Genomic DNA, 20,462 nt, shown 5'->3' with positions numbered 1-20,462 from the left:
GGTACAGTAGATCTACCTCTCCTGTAAGAAGATTTGATAGGATTTGATTTGATTGCCAGTCAGCGTTTGAGATCCACACAGCTTTAGACTTTAAATACCCTTCTTACAGACGAGGTACAGCAGGCTACCAAAGCCTTATCATATGACTGTGCAGACGACCTGCAGCCAAAGCACCATTGACCGTAGGATTGTCCAGGCCAAAGTCCCGTGCTGCTTCCTCTTCCTTTCAACCACCGGTGCGACAGCAAGACGACTCTCCCCATAAAACCTTGTCAAACTTGAATTGAACTTGATGTAACTCAGGCTTGCAGAATGAACCACCCGCCCTTGTGCCCTTTCTGAAACACTATTAGCAATGTCCGTCCTGGGACAAAGGCAAGCTGTGGCTCTCAAATTCCTGTTACACAATGTCATCACCTCTAATCAATGAGGCATCAATCAAAGGCTCCTAATCCTATCAGAATGGCTTTGGGACTACCTGGAAACTCTTTTTCTGCTGCTTGAGGTGAAGTGAGGAGCTAAAACTGGTTCCTGCAAGGATCCTTTGAGACCCCAAAGGATGCACTGTATACTTTCTACTTATCCCATCGACTGTCTTTAAGACATTAGAAATCTATCATTTGATGTATGAAATTACCTCTACTGTATGTATGTATGTGTGATGTAATATGTGTAAGCAAATAAAGGATAATCTGGAGGTGTAATTGCTTTTTCTCAATACGGAAGGGTGTATAACATATGCTATGCACAAAAGAGGACACTATCTCTCATTCTCACCTGACTCATACTTGAAGGTTAGACATAGACAGAGATTGAACCTAAGAAACCTCGGGCTTAGCTGCAACAGCGCTTGTTCTTAGTCACATATCGTGCAGGGATCTTAGAGGCTCCAAAGCTGGATGAGCCGCTAGGGAAAGAGGATCAGTGGATTGGTTCTGATCCCTGCCCGATACAGTGTTTTCTGTCCAACAAACTGTGTCCTGCAGGCTGCAGATTCTGCATTCACAAAACTTAAGGTGCTGTTTTGTTATGTAATAGTTTTAACAAGAATATAGCAATTTTGAATACAATAAACCATAGAGGATCTCTGAAATTGGCAGTGCAGTGCAATCCTGTGTGTGTGTGTGGTTTGAGCACAGCAGGCTACTAGGGCCTCCCTGGAGAATATGGAACATTTGGCATGAGTGAACAAGAAGAAGCCCTACAATCTATCATTTTGTGGGACACTTGAGTTCATCAATGTGACCTTTTCGTTCTCCAATCTGTTCAGGAGTCAGTGGGTGCAGAGCCGCCCACTTCTCTTCAAAGGTCCCTGCTTGAAAAGTTTTCATATTAAAATGTTAAAGTCCCCATCCAGTCGCAAATAAATGTGTTTGTTTATTGTTACTCCACTTGAATGTTTGACCTTCTTCTTGCAGAATTTAGTACAGTGTCTGCAGAGTTTCAAAGTCAGTTTTCACATTGATCCGCTGAAGGTACAGTTTGAAAGCCAGTCGTGGTCCAACTTACATTTTAGTGTGAAACTTGAAACCTCCTGTGTCCATACATACTTTGGTAACGGTCCAGTGGAAGTGACATTTGTGTATCTACACAGATTCTGGATTTGACAATGAAGGAGAACAAGGATACTTAATTTTCTACTTTCATTTTGTCAAAAAGCCAAACACAAAGCAAATCATTTTTCAAGGAGAGTATGTTTATTTCTTAAATTTTAAAAAACTTTTTGTTATTTATGATTTTAAAAAATTCCTCTCAGGATATTGGTAAGGGGTGTGCGAATATAGCCCGAGGCCAAATCATATTCCACCTCCACTCGAAAACAACAAACTGTTACTGCTCAATGGACCATGTTTTTATTCCACTTTACCACCCGCTAGTTTGCATCTCCATCAATCAAAGAGTAAATGACTTCTCCTGAGAATGCAGAGGAGAAAGTTCAAGTGAGACAGACAGAGCAGTAAGCGGTACAGTAATTGTCTTTATTTAAGCCAAGGTCTTTAATCTCCTGGTTTCCCACTCTGTAAGTTGATGTCAAGTCAAGTCTGCCCTTGGCCAGAGGGACATGTCCAGCTAATCCGTGTTGTCTCTCAGGCAGAGCAGACAACTGAACTACTGATGACAAGTTCACCTCCTTTTCACACATGCAACAAAAAATGCACTGGAAAATGTATCAACAACAGCACAGGTTCACTCTAAGGGTAGCGTCACTATATACCACAGTGGTTTGAGTTGACTAGCTACAAATTTATAGTAACTACACACTATTAAGCATTAGTTAAGAATTATTAAATTCATCATTTATAAGTCATTATTCCTATATTGATACCAATAAGAATAAACATAGTTGTAAATGTTTACCATTAATAAGCTCTTCTATTATAAAACATCTAATAACACACTCACTAGTCTATATGCATAAATTTAGACTTTATTGATCCTTTATTGATGAAAGGAAATTTGAGTATCCAGTAGGGCATACAAGAGCAATATAACACAGAAAAGAAAGAAAAATATACACTATATGTATCCATATGAAACTATGTACATACATATGTTATGAATAAAATTCTAAAATAGGATAAATAGAGAAAAATCACTTACTGACACTGAATAAATCATCTTACAAAAAAACTGACATCTCCTCAATAACTGGCCTGTAAATTATATACTTGAATTTTACACACTATATCCATTATATAACAACCATCTAACACCTTATACATGAGCTTATTAATTAGAGAAACATTTATAACTGGGTTTATAAAATGCAAGAAGAATGCTTTATAAATGATGAGTTAAGTATTAGTAACAATGCTTTACTAATGTGTAGTTATTATTATTATTATTATTATTATTATTAAGTGTTTCCTATAAGCATGTTAACCTGCTCACAATGGCAATAGTATCATATATTGGTAGCTAATATTTGAATATTTTAATCAAAAGTGATAACTCAAAGCACAGGTAATGAAAGGTTGGAGCATCACCAATTGAATTCAAGCATTACCATCCCTGCAACTATTTACATGTATTTTCCTTAGCGGCTGTATTGGGATTAAAGTGGAGATAGCGACAGATGAGTAAATCAAGGACTTTGACAGATACAGGGTAAACATTGTGTTTATTTCTGTGTCAGCAACGAAACATACAGTCACACAAAACTACAGGCAACACAACAGAACAGAACAGAACAGGCTTAATGTCAGCGGCGCACGTGAGGAAGCGCAGTCGCAGCAGGGTTTCCACTGATACCGGCAGACTCAAAGAAACATGTCTTCAAAGTACTCATCAAATTCCTCCTCCCTAAACAGATAAACAAAATCACAGAAACGTTAGTTGCTGCCATGCAGGAGGGTGACACAGGCTGTCACATGCTTTCTTTGGATGGCCCGACTCTCTGTGTTAGCACTCTGCTTTTATTGATAAGAGAACACAAACAAACAAGTACCTAATTTACCTGCTATCATTGGCAAGAGTGTTAACACAGGAGTAGCTCTGAATGAAGAGCATTCCTTTAAACCATCCACCATGATTGTGTTTTGTGAGTGAAAAAAACAAACAACAAAGCAACGAATTCAATGCAAAACACAATGACCTGATTCATTCTAAATTGTAATCTGCGTCCAGTGCAATAGGTCAAAAGCACAACCAGCATGGTATTGACTGTGTTTTGTCTGAGGTCAAGAGATTTGCTCATATAGCAGAAGTGCTTGAATAAACACTGGCTTGTACTGTTGACCTTTTCAATAATATCTGAGAGCAGGAATCCTAATGTCAGGAGTGGGTGAGCGCGACATTATCAGGTTAAAGGTTTAGCGACTCCCCTGGCTGTTAACGACAGCTTTGTGAGGGGTATCTAAGTGGTCTACATTCTGTGCTATGTAGGGATCAGTACACTATGTAGGCTAATTGCTAAAGACCTATCGTGATGGTTTTACGGCAGCTTACTGGGCGTGATTTAATATGAACGTTAGCTGTTAATCTCACCTTGACTTTTCCTCCACTGCTGGGGCGGGTCCTCGCCAGTGGTCGGCCTCCGATTGGCCCTCTGGCTCGTCTTCGGCTTCAGAGTCTAGTAGGAGAGGTTCACAGAGCTGTCAGTCACAAACTAGCAACAGCTGTTGAAGGGTGGAAGCCTCACCACGCAGGAAGTTGTTTCACTTGCTCTGGTTTTTGCTAATTTGTAAGTCAGGAAGCAGCCAATCGACAGCTGAATGAGTTTGAGCAGTCTGTGAAGGTTTTAGACTATAGGCTGTAGATCTATGAATAAATGCAGCATGATACTATGTAAAAAAATAAGTTTTGGTAGATAGTATTGAAGTAGGCAAGCAAAAACTGGACAACTAACCTGGGGTCAGACTTGCCCGTCTTACCTCGTGGCTCTTCTTCAAAAGCATTTTTATTTAAGTTTATAATGTCCTCACAAGGTGCCAGTTCCTACATAGCTTTTTATATCAAAATACTTCAAACTGTCAAAAAAGAAAATCTGGGCACTGGTAGTATTTCAGCAGAGGGATTTCTAGGTCCTTTGATAAAGCTTTGATGTGTAGTTTCCTGAGTGCACAGCTCTGGATGAGAACTTGAAGCTAACAGGATACATACACAATCACAATGCAGCGAGGGGCAGAGGTGGAGGTGGCCAACAGGGGCACATTAGCATAATTGTAACAGTTTAATCTAGCCAGGGCCGGGCCGGATAACATTGTGTAAAACAAAAATGATGGGTTAGCTTTGTCAGAGCCCTTTAGATGTGGCTCTAATATAAAGTAGCCCCCAATTTCCAGGAGCTCCTAACTCTCCCTGAATGCATTGCTCATAAATGACTTCGACTGCTTCAATTATGTGTGTTTGTTTGTGTATGAATTCCAATGCATGTTTGAACTCAATGACACGACCTCTGGACACCACTTGCTCACACACACACCGTCCATCCATCCATCCACTGGAATGAACAGGGGGACACAGGGGGCAAAGGCATACATCATTTCATGCTGCTCACAGCGAAGGGCGAAATGACAAAAAGTTGTAAAGAATGGGGGAGGGAAAAGAGCTGAGAAAAAGCAGGCAGAGTTAAATACAGAGCCAGTGGATGTGTTTCTTTGAAAGAATTGTCGGGTTTGTATTCACTCCAGACGTTTGGAGGAGTGTTATGGCCTCCAGGCCCAGGAGAGTAGATCATAAACTGTCATAAGTCTGTTTTGAAATGGGGAGGGCAGGGCGGGGGGGGGGGGTTACATCTGTGAGTGAGTGTGTGTGTGTGTGTGGGAGTTATGAGCGTTACCTTTGTCCGAGTTCAGCCCCTCCTCCGAGCTGCTGGAGGAGGTGGAGCGATCTGCAGAGAAACAGAGGGAGTTGTAAAAATAAGATACAATTAAACAGAACAGGACAAAATAATAATGTTAAACACGGGAGGGAAAACACAGGAATGATATATTTTCCGAGCGCTGGCCGTAAACAAGGCTGTTCTAACAGGCTTGAGATTACTGCTGTAATTAATGGGACAGTTTAAGAGGAGTCTTACCTCTGTGTCTCCTGTGTTTGTCTTTGTGTTTGTGCTTCTTGGAATGTGAAGATGATCTCTTCCTCTTTTTCTGGCGTGGCGGCTCCTGCTTCGTCTCTGATAACTTCTTTGTCTTGGCCTTTGCTTTTACCTCTTTCCTCCTGCAAACCACAAGAATCACAAATTGGACCAAACTGTATTCAGAAAGCCGGTCATGGCCAGAGGCACTTTCAGAGGCGCCTAAATGAATCTTGGCTAAAGTGTTAAAGGGTATAGACTTTCTATGCTTCTTTTTTTCACATAATGCCTGCAGTTAAAGGCATAACTTCACACATCTAACACTGGGATTTCTTCCTTATTACAGTCATCTCACTTCATACTTCCATACTACATCATTACATACAACTGTGGCCAAATTCCTCTTATTCTGATGCTAGAATTTCTGCCTGGCAAGTTGCAGTATGCAGGAACTTTAAAGGAACTGCTAAGGAGTCTATTTTGACGTCTTTAACATATGAACTCTTGCACTATGACCAAAAATGTGTTTTGTTATGCTCCAGTGACCTTTGACCTTTGACCGCCAATCCCTAATCAGTTCACCCTTGAGTCCAAATTTTGAGAGATACCTTCAAGGCCTTCATAAGAATAAGATAAACAGATGGGCAACCAGAAAACATAACGCCTCCCGCCACAGCTTCAGCGATGAGGAAGCATAAAATACTGTGAGTGTTAGGAAGGTCAGACAGGAGACGGGAATTGTGATTTGAATTTCAAACTCCACCATGCTGCAAAAATAATGTCCATGGTGACTTGCCCTACTTTTAGCTGACTGGAGCACACTTTCTACAATCTTTGAACTCACTCATTGTAAGCAACACCTTCAGTACAGAAATGCATCAAGGGTAAAAGGTGAGCTGGCTTACTTGTGATGGTAGTTGAGTTTGAAAGAACATTCAGGGCAGACTCCTGGAATAAAAACAAGTGAACGTGGAATCATTATTAGCAGCTTATTTGTGCTCGTGTGATGGTTTCATTGTTGTTATCACCATTATTATTACTATTATTACAGCCATTATCAAGGAATTAATTCTTCCAGTTTTTATGACAGCTTAATTATAATGTTGCTGAACAGGGACAAAAGCTGCAGCTAGAGCATGTTGCTGTAATTCAACAACTTCTGGGATGAAATCTACTGAAATGAACACATCTCGTTTGTTTATTGTTAATGACCTTTGCAAAGTGTACCCCTTGGAAATTTTCTTGTAAACATACCTCATCATGATTACATTCTCATCAAAACAGATTGTGTCCTTGGGGCCCTAACAAATGTGTTGAATGCATTTATCTCCTCATAAAACCTTTGCAAAGCCCAAGAAAGCAGAATTAGCTTCAAGTTGAGCCTCTTTTCTAGATTATTTATGTTTCTTTAAAGAACGTCTATTTGGACAGAAACTGTCAAAACAAAAACTTTTTTCTCTATTTCTATTTGTCTTTTTATTTCCTATCTTTTTAAATCTATTTCCTTTATCTTTCCTGTGCAATTCATGATGCCATAGAATCTAAATGCAGCAACAACTGAATGTAAACCGACCAACCGACCAGCTGATGCATATATACTGTAGCAGTTTTGATCAGTGTACATCTTGAAACCTGCTGTAATGAAAATAAACATGTGTAAAACCAAAAAGAAGGGGACCAGGGAAAGAACCCTGTGGAACTCCTTTCTGTTGTTCAAAATAGTACACTGCACATAAACATTTAAATGCTTCTGTGTTTTCAGAAAGTTATTCATTAAGTCTTCATCTTCATCAAATCATTGCAACATCATCTTATCCATATCCACCATACCTTGCCAAATCCCTGCTGCAGGGTTGCCAGATCATATTTCATTACTGTCAAAACATTGGATTAAGGATTACTGCAAGTTGGGGAAAACTTTTTCTTTATTAATGAGGAGAAACAACATGTCAGGATGTGACCTGTTGCACTAGCTTGTTAAAAGAGACGGCCATTTCCTGCTTGACTGAGCTGACTATGACTGGTGGGTCCTCCAATTACAGTAATTATTCTAACAGGATTTTCTGCAGTATGATACCTGAAGGAGGATTATTATGAGCCGGGTCTTAGACAGGAAACCCCACCAGGCCAAAGCCATACACACCACACACACACACACACACACACACACACATACACATTTACACACATACACGCTGACATGCACACATGCACAAATGCAGCTTTTTGCAAAGAACAGAAGAGGAAAATGGAAAGATAATTTGTCTTTTTGCTTACTGAGTTTGACCAATGCATTCCTCTTCTCGCCGTGTTCCACGTAGGCAAAATTCACCTCCCAGCTTTTCAGGCCTTCCTGCTTCTCACAACGTTTGTTTCCACACTGGAACTGACCTGGAAGACCAGTGAGATCATGTACTGTGCACATACAAATATATTTTCTAAATTGATAATCCATTAAAGGGATAGTTCACCCAAAATTCAAATTTCACTCATTATCTATTCACCCTCATGCCAACTAAGAGCTGTGAGAATTTTCAGAATCCTCCGTCCCTTCTCTGAGTTACGGGGGGATCCGCGCAGCAGTATTTGTCGATATAATGGTTGTCAATGGATACCAACTTTCTTCGTCCAAAAAGACACACCAAAAAACATCCAAATACCTCCATACTGCTCGTCTGTAATGTCCCTCTTGTATTGAAGCCCCGACATGAGAAATTGTTCCGAAAAAAATTAAATGAGTCTATATTTTAAGCTTGTTTGTAGAGGAAGCTCCCAGTGTCTCGGTTCACTGCTCTTCCTGTGTCAGTGCAAATCTTGCGTGATTTGCACTGACCGGCGGAACAATTTCTCATGTCGGGGCTTCAATACAAGAGGGACATTACAGATGAGCAGCATGTAGGTATTTGGATGTTTTTTGGTGCGTCTTTTTGGACGAAGAAAGTTGGTATCCATTGACAACCATTATATGGACAAATACTGCTGCGCGGACCCCCCAGTAACTCAGAGAAGGAACGGAGGACTCTGAAAATTCTCACAGCTCTTAGTCAACATGAGGGTGAGTAGATAATGAGTGAAATTTGAATTTTGGGTGAACTATCCCTTTAAGAGAGAACCAGGAATGACTTGCACCACAGAGCCCTGACAGTGAATGTACAAATGTTCTTGTGTGCAAAGGATTCAAAAAACACAGCAGAGTTGGTAGAAAAGGGCGTAAGTGAAAAAGGAAAATGTTTTATTTCACGATTGAGAAATTCTGACTATAAATCTCCAAACATTTTGGACTCTTCTTCACCACCCTCCCCCCTTGCTCTTTGCTCTACACCTCTCTTGCACCAGGCCCCCCTCTTTTCCCACTGCTCGGTGCCATCTTCCTTTCTTCACCCGGCGTCATCTCCTCAGGCCTCCCTCCAGCTGCTGCACAGCCTGCCTATTATCCCTCGAGGAGCTTAAGGTGGCACTGATCTGGTCTCTGGGGTTCCTCCAGATTGTGACAGAGGGGGGGCGAGTGCGTCAGAAGCAGTCCACTCTTGGCAAAAGGACAAGAGCAAAGCGACGCCCGCCCTCACCTGCCTGAGATCAAGACTCAGTAAAAATTCTGATGACATGACGTCGGTCATCATGGCTTCGAGCCACTAGTGCCATAAGACAGACTTTCTCTTCACGTGCTGTATTTGATTAAAGTCCCATGACGCCGGCTAAAAAAGACACTTCTGGCTCCAGTCCTGGGTGATGAGGAGAGGCGGTTGACTAGGTTTATTTAGGAGGGCTTTATATTATACACAGATAAGTGAAAGAAAGGAAATTGCTTAAATTAAGTAGGGACAGTCATAATGCCAGAAAGTAAAACACTGGGGTGTATTTTTATTCATTTTTCAGGACCACACAGTTAGTAACTGGTGTGACTCTGTAAGCCATAAACATTTTATTTTGTTTTTTCTTGTATTATTTCTTTCTTTTTTTATCTTATTTAATTTAAATTTTTTATTTTGTATTGCTTTATTTTACACACCATGATCCGAAACTGAACTGACAGTCATTACATACCTACAGCTACAATCCTAGTTTGCCTAAATATTTTACTGAATCATAAAAAGGCTGCAAAAATTTGACGGCTTAAAATAAAAACTCCTAATGAAGTTTTTTTTTTACCTACCTACATTCAAAAATACTTAAAAGTTAAAGCAGTAAAGAGAATCTGTAAATGCAAACACACTTCTTTAAATCCTTGATGACTAGTCTTCTCTAACACGTTATGGGTGTGACTTGGAGCAAGTCCACGATCTCAACTCTGTGCCAACATGATGACGCCACGGGCGACCAGTGCTTAGAGACATCACCATCATTAGTGACGTCAGTGGCAATCGCGCTGGGAATTCACGCGTGACATCTTAACTCACCTAAACAAATCAATCACATGCTGCATCCTGTACACACAGCGTCATCTGTCAAGAAAGCAGCTCAACCTGTGTTTTGCTTCCACAAAACGGCGCGTCCTTGAACACGGCACTGCATCCCACTGCTGCTCCGGAGAAACAGTCAGTGTCAAATATAAAAGAATGTGATATATTTGAAGGTTACAACACAAAGAGTGTGAACGCGTCTGACCCTCCAGCTACTCATAACCACAACACTGACAGAGCTGAGTCAATGGAAATCTGTTTCTAGGCAACCTCTTTGATGAAACAAATGTCAAAAAACTAAACACAATCAAGGTCAGAAAACAATTCTTCGCTTATTTCTGATTTTCTGCCCCCCGGCTTCACAATTTCCCACATGAAGGGTAACTTTAGTCACTGGTGCTGCTCTCAGACGGTGGGTTTTTTTTAAGTAGTGCCACACGCATCCCTGCTTCACAAGCCAAAAGCTTTTCTATGAGTCTCTGTTGTGAGTCCCACTGTGTTGTGTTGTGTTGACAAGCAGTGGGTATCCTCACACATCAGGTGAGCCTCACGTGCTCCATGAACAGGGCTGGCTCCTGGTCAGCTGAGTAAACCCGTTAAGAGAGGGAACTCCTGCCTTTCTTACGTCAATGGCTGCTAAAGCCAGCAGCCAGCAGCCTGAGATCAAAACGGATACACCACATGACAGATGGCGGCGTGATTAACATTCACTGGATGAAGTCGGGGCAGTGACCTGAGCCTGTGCTCTTTCACTTTTTATTTAGTGTCCTCAAAGAACACATTATCACATACACAAAATGTGTTATAATTTGACAGGCTGATTAAAGTTCATGGGGCATTCAGACTGAGCTGCAGCTGTTAGGCCTAACGTGTCCGGTTTGTTGAAATATTTCTGATGGATCAGACCAGTTGAAAAAGCGAATTTATTCAAAGGAATATTTGACAGTTTAGGGAAATGTGCTTATTTGCTGTCTAGCAGAGAGTTAGATGAGAAGATCAATGGCACTTTCATGTCTGTGCATTAGGAACTGTATGATGCAACAGTGAGGAAGGCTGTTAGCTTGTCTATGTTTGATGGAAACAGAATCTGCCTAAAGTCTCATCTAGCGTTTGGTAAGAAAGAGCAATAAGTACATTTCCCAAAATGCTGAACTACTCCTTTAATAGGACGACTTTCGAGGACAAATGCCACTGGGAAACTTTACACACACACACACACATCGCAAATCTGCTCTATGAATTCATCAACTTCTATGAGTGTGTTTGTGTGGGATGTTCAGGCTCTGCTCAAAGTTACATGGAGATTAATTGATGTTAAGAGTGATCAGTGCTCGTCTTCTCCACTTCTCCCAGGAGGCCCAAACAAATAGACTGGCTCCCATCCAAAATGATTTTTTTCATCCTTAAAGTGCCGACTGATTGAAAAGTCTGCTTGAAGGCTGCATTCATATTAGTTATTGAGCTGGAGAATTCAGTCCTGCCGATTCTTGATACTCACCACCCCCCTTTCTCCCCGCCCACTTTAGGGGTTGACCACCTTTAACAAATTCTCCGCCTGTGGGAAACGATCAACGCTCACTGCCCCGGGCTGATTTTTCAGATATTGGGAGCCAGCAACCATGAGGCGGCCTCTCTGTCTGCACAGTCCCACCACTGACTCTGGGTTAGATTTAGACTTTTTATGCCTGTCTCTCACATTGACAAGCAGTCCAGATTGCTGACCTGAAGTTCAATGCTCATTTAGCTTTGTAACTTTTATTTACCCCACAGCACCCAGTTAACTGAGTAGCCTAAGGAGCACAGACCATGAAGATTATATATATTTTAACAGTATAGGTCCAAAGACCTGGAGACCAGACCATCTGTCTCCCAAAATATTCATATTTCATTTTTCAACTTTCAGCAACATGCTCAGAGATAAACACAATAAAACGATAAGAATGAGGACATTGCACCATTGTAATACTGGGCAACTCTGAAAGCTTTGCAGACTGTGAACTAATGAGCTATCATTTCTATCACTTAGAATACACTCACACTTCTGAAGCTGAAGTATTGTGTCTGGAGAAACAGAAGCCAGCAGGATATTCTTATAAAGTACAAACCCTGTCTGTCTCGGGACCGAGGCGACACGAAAGGAACCGTTTAAAGCAACTGAAATGTTCTCACCTTTAAATAGGCCTGCCACTTTCATTTTATTTAAAACAGAATATTGAGGGGTACTGTGAATATCCAAAGTCAGTCAGTCAGTAAGTGCTGTATGGAACAAGTTTGAGGATGGAGAAGAGGTAGAATCAGAGCAGCAAGAGAATAAGAATTCTGTCACAGACTGAAGTCCCCCCCAAAAAAATGAAGGACGACACTAAAAATATAAAACTCTAAGGTCAGTGGACAAGAACCCAGTGGAAGCTTAGAGTGGCCTCTCCCCCCAGCTAACAGTGTTAGTTACACAGAGGCGGCGTAGGTGGGTCAAACCTGATTCCTCCTTAAAACCATATTTTAAAGACAGGAAAGTTACATAAGCCGAGACCTTTGATACTACATTTATTTTGACAGGCCCACCAAAAATAAGATTGGCCTCAACTACCTTTGCTCTTTGACCTCCTCCCGACAGCAAGACTAAAGCTCAATTTATAGCAGACAGGAAACCAACAGAAAAAGAAAAAAAGAAAAGAAAACGTAAGTTGGAATGAAGTGCTGCCTTTCACCACATACATCCATCTGCTCCAGCACAAACGACTCTAAAACATATTCTAACATCTAATATTCTTACTCAATGATGGATTTCTCCTATTACAAAATCCTGCTTCACACACTGACATTTTATGAGAAGCAAAGATGATATGTAGCAGAATCACAAGCTTTACGTACTGATGTGTAATGTAAGCAGTGACTTGAACTTTGGTTGCATGACTTGAAGGTCCCATGTGGAGTTTTTGATGATTAGAAACACTATGCGGTCATGTTTTTAGGAGCGAATCCCTGATTATTGTACAGACAAGAGCACTCACACCTGTTTCACGCTGTTCCATTGATGGACTGATGGTAAGAACAGGCAAAAAAGCCTGATGGGGAACTAAAGGTAAGGACAAACACTAAAGATTTCACTTTTACACCATTACATGATGTTTTCAATTGAAATTCTCTTGAACCAAACAAGTTAAAAATGAAGAAAGATTGCCTTTAAACTCTCTGACTCTCCAGTTGAGGAGGTTTAACTACAATCAGCCGGGTTGTTGAGATCAACCAAAATCATGTTTTATGAAGATGACGAAGATTTGTCAGGATATTGGTGGACATGGACAATATTGTGGAGCTGAACAGGAGGACTGGGCCATCTGTTAAACATGGCAGTGACAGAAACAGACACCAATATGCCAACATCAGGAGTAATATTAAGTTCGAAATTTTTAACCATCTAGCACCAGTGTGATGCTTTTCAGAAAAGCAGCTGTAAACAGTTTTACACTGTCAAGGTCTTGGCATTATGCAGATTGTTTATTGTTTATATTACATTCATTCATTTGAACTGAATTTTGATATGCACATTTCTCAGTTTAAATAAACTCGGGATCACTAAACCTAGTTATAGATAAAATGGCTGAACATTTCAACTTAAATTCAGACCAGGATTCATTCATTTTAAATCCTGTTTTACTAAACTCTGTTTAGAAATTAAATTAAACATTGTGGTGCAATTCAGTATACCCGTGTAAAATGGATACAAACATCTATGTATGTGACAAACATCTATTATCTGTGATATTTTGTTTGATTTACACAAGAAACACTGTGCTTGAACAGAAATTTGGTTTGTTTATATAAAAAAAAACTCCACCAGGCATCTTTAAGATTTGTTTATCACCTCCTTCCCTCATACATGAGAATTCATGTGAATCTTTCAGAGTCTAGAGACAAAAGGCAGTGAGGGTGAGCATGAAGAATATCCTACACTCTAAGGCAAGGATAACATGAGCCTGCTCCTGTGTACTCAATTCACTAATATAATCTTTCCCCTCACTTTTGTCTTCAAATTTTCAAAGGAAAATTGCTCAACCTGTTGGCACAGCACACTCCTTCATCCCATATCGCACCGTGGCCATGAAAAAGAAAGGTCAGTGCTCTTCGTAATCCACCTGATTGGGTGAAGAGTTGTCAGCATTACCTAATACCAACATGACCTGGAGTGCACACGGAGCATGGGGATGCTAAGAGGATGATTTCCAAAAAGGTGCAGTACAAGTGTAAGTGCAGTACTCCTTTAAAAATGACTTGCAGGGGCAGTTTAATTGGGAATGGTTTGGCCAGATCTAATTTTATCTGTGAGCTGAAGTCAAGTTGGGCCATCAGACAAGCGCTACACACCTGGGCCTGGTCTGACAACATGTAGAACTGGAACAACCAGAACAATCTTGGTGTTTAGATGTGTACAGTCTGTGCAGATTTTCATACTCATCATTATGTATCAAATCAAATCAGACTAAAGCCATATGAAGTTCATGATAAAGACTTCTTCCACCTTTGGCTTGGGACATAGGTTGCACCACATCATGCACAACTCCTTTCCATATATGCTCCTGGCAAGTGAACAGATATGTTCAACATATATGTTTATATATTAGGCCTATCTGAGGAGAATGTGAACAAATCTTCAGTTCAAATTCAGATGATTTACTGGGTAGTAAGAACAAACACTTCTCAGCAGAGCCTTGTGCAACACACAATTCACCACAAAGAAGCTCCGACCTTCAGGCACATGATGTTCCACCTGACATGTTAAAGCTCTGTTTTCAGCACATGTCCGCTCAGGTAGGCAGATATTAGCCTTTTTTTAAGTATATTTTTGGGCTTTTTGCCTTTAATGGAAAGCACAGTGGAGAGAGACAGGGAATGGAGAGGCAGAGAGGGGGGGTGACCTGCAGGAAAGGGCTGCTCCATGTGGGACTCAAACCAGGGCCGCCTGCAGTGAGGACTGTAGCCTCCACACATGGGGCAGCTGCTCTACCAACTGAGCTAAACACCGCCCCAGATACTAACCTCTCTCGATAGTGCATCCACAAAATAACAGTAAGATACTTTGACAAAGACTTTGAGTGAGGCCAGAGGTGCTTTTTATAAAAAATCCTAGGCGCTGGACACAACATGACTGTGATAGCCTGAAACTAACAAGAACACTTGTATTGCACCAGGTAAAAGATAGAGCATTGCATATTTGATGCAGTCCAGACTCCGTCTTATCTCTCAATGTATGTACTAAAAATCTACCCATTTTACAACATGCGTAGCTGGGTAAGCAAACTACAAGATATTTTTTCTGGTTGATTTTTCTTTTTTTTGTCTCCCCTGAAGCTCTCTGGCGCCCTCTAGGGAGGCGCGCCTCACACTTTAAAAACCACTGCGCTAAACAGTGGCTTAAGAGGCATTTCTCCACAAATCATCAATGTACACAAATCACAGACGTGACAGCTAAAGTGAAGTGCCTGATCTAATCCCACTTCCTGTAGAGTACTGCTACAGGGGTTGAACTGTCAGAGACCAGGATTACAGTCTTAATCTGGAACAATATATTGGCTTAGTCAGCTTTCTTGGACGCACTGTGTCAGCTTGTGAGGCTGCATTGATGTAAACATGAAAAAATTATTCAAATGTAAAGTGTGCGTGTGGTGGGTTGATAGTAGAGCCTATCCTTTGAACATGTCACTGTAAGGTGAAATAGTAGCAGACAGGGAACAACATGTTATATCGATCATGACCATTACAGAACATAAGGTATCAGGTCCATTTGTGTGCATCAACATTTTAAGTGACTACTAAATGGTGTGGATAGTCTCCTGCAAACAAACAAAACAAGAAAATTCAGCTGAAACACTGAATATTTAAGTGTTATTTGTGACATTCCAGTCAGAGAGTCAAAGCAGAGTGAAACTCACAGATCTGTATAATAGTCGAACAGGGGGACTGACTTGTGTCAGGAAGCATTCACAGTAGAACAGTTATTTGTCTTTATCTCTGTTGCCATCTAGTGGAAGAAAGTATGAACTGTTTTGTGAGCATGTTGCTGGGCAAAATCATACCCGTGTCCCAAATCCACGACCAAAAGCTGAATTTAATATACTTCTGATATTAAACCTTCATCATCCAAATGTCACCTTGACTGCAAATCTCACAAGTAAAATATCTTCCTCAATGCTGATGATTTATTTTTGTTTTCCAAGATCTTTCACTATGATCTATAATTCATCATTTTTATCCTGCTGTGAACATCTGCTTTAGTGCATCACGTTGTAAGAGAATAGTACACCAAATTTATTGTGCATTCTGTTTCATTTTCTCACTTAAAGGTAAAGGTGATGAATCAAGAAGAATGTTTTCAATGTTTCTCGAATTAAGCCCCGAAACTTTAATAATTAACTGCATATTGTTTTAAGGAAACAGAACATGAAAATGTAATGAAAAATAATTTTAAAAATTAATGTATTTACTCAAAATGAAAAAATAACCCTTGGTCATGCCTTACCTTTGCCAGAGACAACTTCATTTTCAGTCCGCCAACGAAATCCAAACTGTTGGGCAAAATTTAACAAGATCCATGAAAATCAGTAAAAACGTGCATTAAAAAAGCCAGACAAGCAAGACAAAATACAGTTTCACTAAATAAAAGTCAGAAACCCAAGTTTTAGAAACCCTACCATAGCTCATCTAACACCCTATCTTTGAATTGTCATTGGCTCTCGATTGCATTTGTTTCAGAGGAAGAATTCGGTGTTTCCTGGTGTGAAAGCTGCTTCATTGAAAATTGCATTTGACAAATGTAAGATCTCTTCCCAACACAAATCTGGTATATGGTATATTATATATTATGGTACACATTTACACCTCACTGTATGATGCAATATGGGGTGCATGTATACAGTGTCTTCAGTTGATGGTATATAGCATCCGTGAACAGGAAGCATCACAGATGGTGCACTCATCATTTAAACTGGTCATTAATATGTTAGCCGGTGTCTGTGTGTAGCACATTTTCTGTTTGTGGTTTAATCTGTATGTGCTGTCACACCCCATTTGCCCGACGCTACTGATCAAAATGCGACTACACTTGTGGGACTGATGCAACTCACCGCTGCATTTGCAATCATTAAGCAAATCAGAATAATTAATGATTAACACTGGATTCATTTTAATTTTGAGTCAACTGGACTTATGGTGTCAGAGCTGCTTACTCTTTTCCGCCATGCCTCTAATAATTAAGGGCATGCCTGGGTGTGACTCATGTACCTATGACAGCTGGCAAATGTAGTATCACAGCCTGAGATATCACATCAGTTTGAAAGCATAACACCATCAGTCCAACAGTGCAGCTATAGAGCCACAAACACACTTTGCCCTTGGGTTTAACATAGTGTCAGTTTAAAACTTGGATTCAGATCAGAATGGCCCCATGGTCACTAGAGACAGAGCACAGTGCCAAAACGCATCACACCCAGTGACATGTATCTAAAATAGACCAGAATATTAGTGTTTACATTATGAAGTTCACGGCGCCACCACTGGGACAATTAGTATCATTTTGGAGAACAGCGCAAAAAGAATTCATCATCCTGCCAAAGTCCCTGGTAGTGGCGTCTGGGATGGCTCAACTATCTACAGTCACTGAATTATTTTCCCTCTGTACTTTTTTTAGGTGTGGTAACTTTTCCCATTACGCCACCTGGTAATGAATACTGGACAAAAAAATCTATTAATCAATAAAACAATGAATACATTTATCCTACCTTATTTTCCTTGTATCTGCTGAGGTCAGCTATGCAGTACTCTTTAAACAACTTGTCGTAATACTTCTTGGCAAGTTCTTTTTCCCTGAAACAGAAAAGGTCCAGAGCTAAGACAAAAAGACACACTCATCAGAAACTATCTGAACAATAAAAAACAAAACAATATCAATCAAAAGCAAACTAAATATTCAAGCAGCCTGTATGAATAGTTGACTAATGTTGAGCACCATGTCATGTCGTCCTCGTCTTCATCCTTCCAGAGGAAGCGATGATTCTCACGCAACACATCCCGATCTGTTTTGTCTTGAGTTCTTAAAGAAACAAAAACAAATAAGAAGATTTTAATCACAAATCCACAGCTAAGGAGATTCATTTCAATTAAATTACTACTAGTATTAATTGTGTTTAGATCTATTATAGCTAAGTATCAAAAGATCTATTATGGTTACACACATTTTCATTAGCTGCAGTGTCAGCAGATGACTAATCATCACGCTTGACTGTGGGACACTGTACGTACATAGTGCGTTTGAAGTCGCCCATCTGTCCACCATAATAAAGTATGTAGTCACCGACAAACTTCTTATGTCGCTCAAACTGGAAACATCTGCTTAAGGTCAGCCTTTCTTTGAATGATAACTCACACACCCAACACACCTGGAATTAACTGAACTAATATTTAGACTAAAATGGAATTATTACATGTTTCTTTTAAACTCATTATCATTTTACAGTTAAATAAAAAACAACAACAAAAAACTGGAAATTATCAATAATAATAATCTAAAAAAAAAAGGATACAGCATTCAGTGATATCAGGTGGGCTCTTCGGTTTCTGGCCTCTTCTCTGTAAAAGAGAAAACAGAATCAGTTACATACAAGATGACCAAAGACTGAGTAATGTTCACAGCATACTTTGTCCATTTTTTTTGTCCATTTTTTAATCCTTGTTTTGAATATCTTGGTCTCACTAGACACTTTGAAACACATATCAACAATGGAGTGACTTGATCTTATTATAAGACTATTTTATTGGAAGAATAAATTATTGCTTCCAATAAAACATATTCTCTGGATGGTAACGCAAGGACAATGGGGATTTTAATTGGCAGTAATGATGAGTTTTCAAACATTAAAAAGTGGAAATTGGATTTTTCCTCATTTTTATACACTACAAATTGCACAAAAAAATCAAGTTGATTGAATGGTTTCATTTAAATATAGGGAATGATTATAGATTATCAGAACTGACATTAATCACAATGTGAACATGTGATCAAAAAAGAGTAACACTCATTTTGGGAAGAGGAATTAAAGTCCATGATGGATGTTAGGAGTGAGCTCACCCATAATTACCCATAAGACATAATACCTTGCATTACTTGAATGTGATTAATTGTACATTACCTGTCCACTTCATTAGAGTGTGAACTCCGGTGAGCCACCTTTGAATGCCGACCTTTCTGGAACGGCTTCTGTAAGATTTCCTCCTCACTTTTCCTGACAAAGGTACAAGTAAACACAGAAAGCATGTCTTAGTTGTTGAAGCTGTTGACTCACATCAATGTAAATAGAATCTGCAGCAGCACAGACACACAAGCCCAATACTTTGGATGAGAATCATTTGAACACTGTGATGCTGTCATCTTTAATTCTACCTTTTAAGGCCTCTGTGTGAGGCCTCTCCCTTTTCACCATCATCATCATCATCACCACCACTGAAGTCGGAGTCATAGCCTCCACCGCCGTGCACCTGAGGAAACACATAAAGTCACATTTGATCAAATGGAGTGATGTTAATAAACACACAAACAGACTTGAATGAATAATGAGACATCTGAAAAATAACTAGTCACTGGGAAAACATGCGCAGAAGCACGTGACACTTCTCAAATGAGTAGGTATATATATATACAGTATATAGGTAGTCACTTGTTACGGCTGTGAAAGATACCAGCTACGGTAAAAACAACAACAACAAAACCAACAAACTCTGTACTGTCCATTTTCAGAAGCTGAACATTTCAAAGTTGCCATTTTTGCTTGGTTCTTGGTGCGTTGCATGTTCCTGTCTCTGCACTATGTAGGCACACATTCAGTTAACCATTGTTTTATTTATTTATTTTATTTACAGCCAAAGGGTGACACACCAATTCAGCATTTATATTTCAGAGTAACTGTAAATGCTCGCAGAGGTAACTCTGTGCTAACTTATCATGAGGCTAATGCTTCAAGCTAACCGACTGGCAAACAAACGCGAAACGCTAAATATTCTTCCAAACTTGGTTGCGGGGCAATGAGTGGATTTTATTTTATTTTTTCACTCCGATAGTAAAGAAAAACACCTTCACAAGATTATCCATGAGTTTCTTCTCTGCAGTCTCCAGGAGCAGGTTTCCCAATGTTTACAAAAAGAAAAGCACGTCGTCGCCAGATGATGACGTCACGTAGCGGCAGAGCGCAGCGTGATGACGCAGAGTCTCGCTCGCGCTCGCGCTTCGTAAATTATTCTGATAAAGCCTGCAGAGAAGAAAAGATGAAGATTCGTCTCCTTTAACATGAGTATTAATGCATGAGTCACTTTGTGATTTAAAATAAAGATGTGGCTATTCAACACTGGAGGGAGGAGGGAGTTTTTGTTTTGTTTTGTTTTTTAAATCACATGACATTGGGAAACACGATATAGCCTATCAGATAGCCTATCACTTTTATTTCAATGGCCCACTTACTTTTTCTGGTGAATAATTTGGATCATATCGTTCATTTCCG

The 20,462-nt window shown here is 40.0% G+C and overlaps 1 protein-coding gene across 1 annotated transcript; it reads right to left on the bottom strand.

Annotated features, from left to right (window-relative positions):
- Positions 1–3,104: 3,104 nt before the first annotated feature.
- fra10ac1 (FRA10A associated CGG repeat 1) lies at positions 3,105–20,136 on the bottom strand. Its single transcript, XM_085761476.1, has 14 exons — positions 20,039–20,136; positions 19,352–19,446; positions 19,101–19,193; positions 18,495–18,540; positions 18,214–18,290; positions 17,921–18,004; positions 17,694–17,778; positions 16,436–16,481; positions 7,796–7,909; positions 6,424–6,466; positions 5,522–5,661; positions 5,282–5,332; positions 3,988–4,072; positions 3,105–3,303 (listed from the first exon to the last, which is right to left on the bottom strand). The coding sequence occupies exons 1-14, from the start codon at positions 20,054–20,056 to the stop codon at positions 3,261–3,263; spliced, it is 1,020 nt and encodes a 339-aa protein (XP_085617602.1). The 5' UTR covers positions 20,057–20,136; the 3' UTR covers positions 3,105–3,260.
- Positions 20,137–20,462: the final 326 nt, after the last annotated feature.

This window comes from Trachurus japonicus, chromosome 19, assembly GCF_045865225.1.
Source record: "Trachurus japonicus isolate A0001 chromosome 19, Traja_1.0".
In the NCBI taxonomy this organism is placed as follows: domain Eukaryota; kingdom Metazoa; phylum Chordata; class Actinopteri; order Carangiformes; family Carangidae; genus Trachurus; species Trachurus japonicus.
This window is presented reverse-complemented; position numbering and strand designations above follow the sequence as displayed.

Excerpts from the sequence above, each read along its gene's own strand:
- fra10ac1 (XM_085761476.1), bottom strand. Across the intron at positions 18,291-18,494 it reads ACCTGATATCACTGAATGCT|TTTGAGCGACATAAGAAGTT; the intron begins GTATCCTTTTTT and ends AGATGTTTCCAG. Across the intron at positions 18,005-18,213 it reads GGCGACTTCAAACGCACTAT|AACTCAAGACAAAACAGATC; the intron begins GTACGTACAGTG and ends TGTTTCTTTAAG.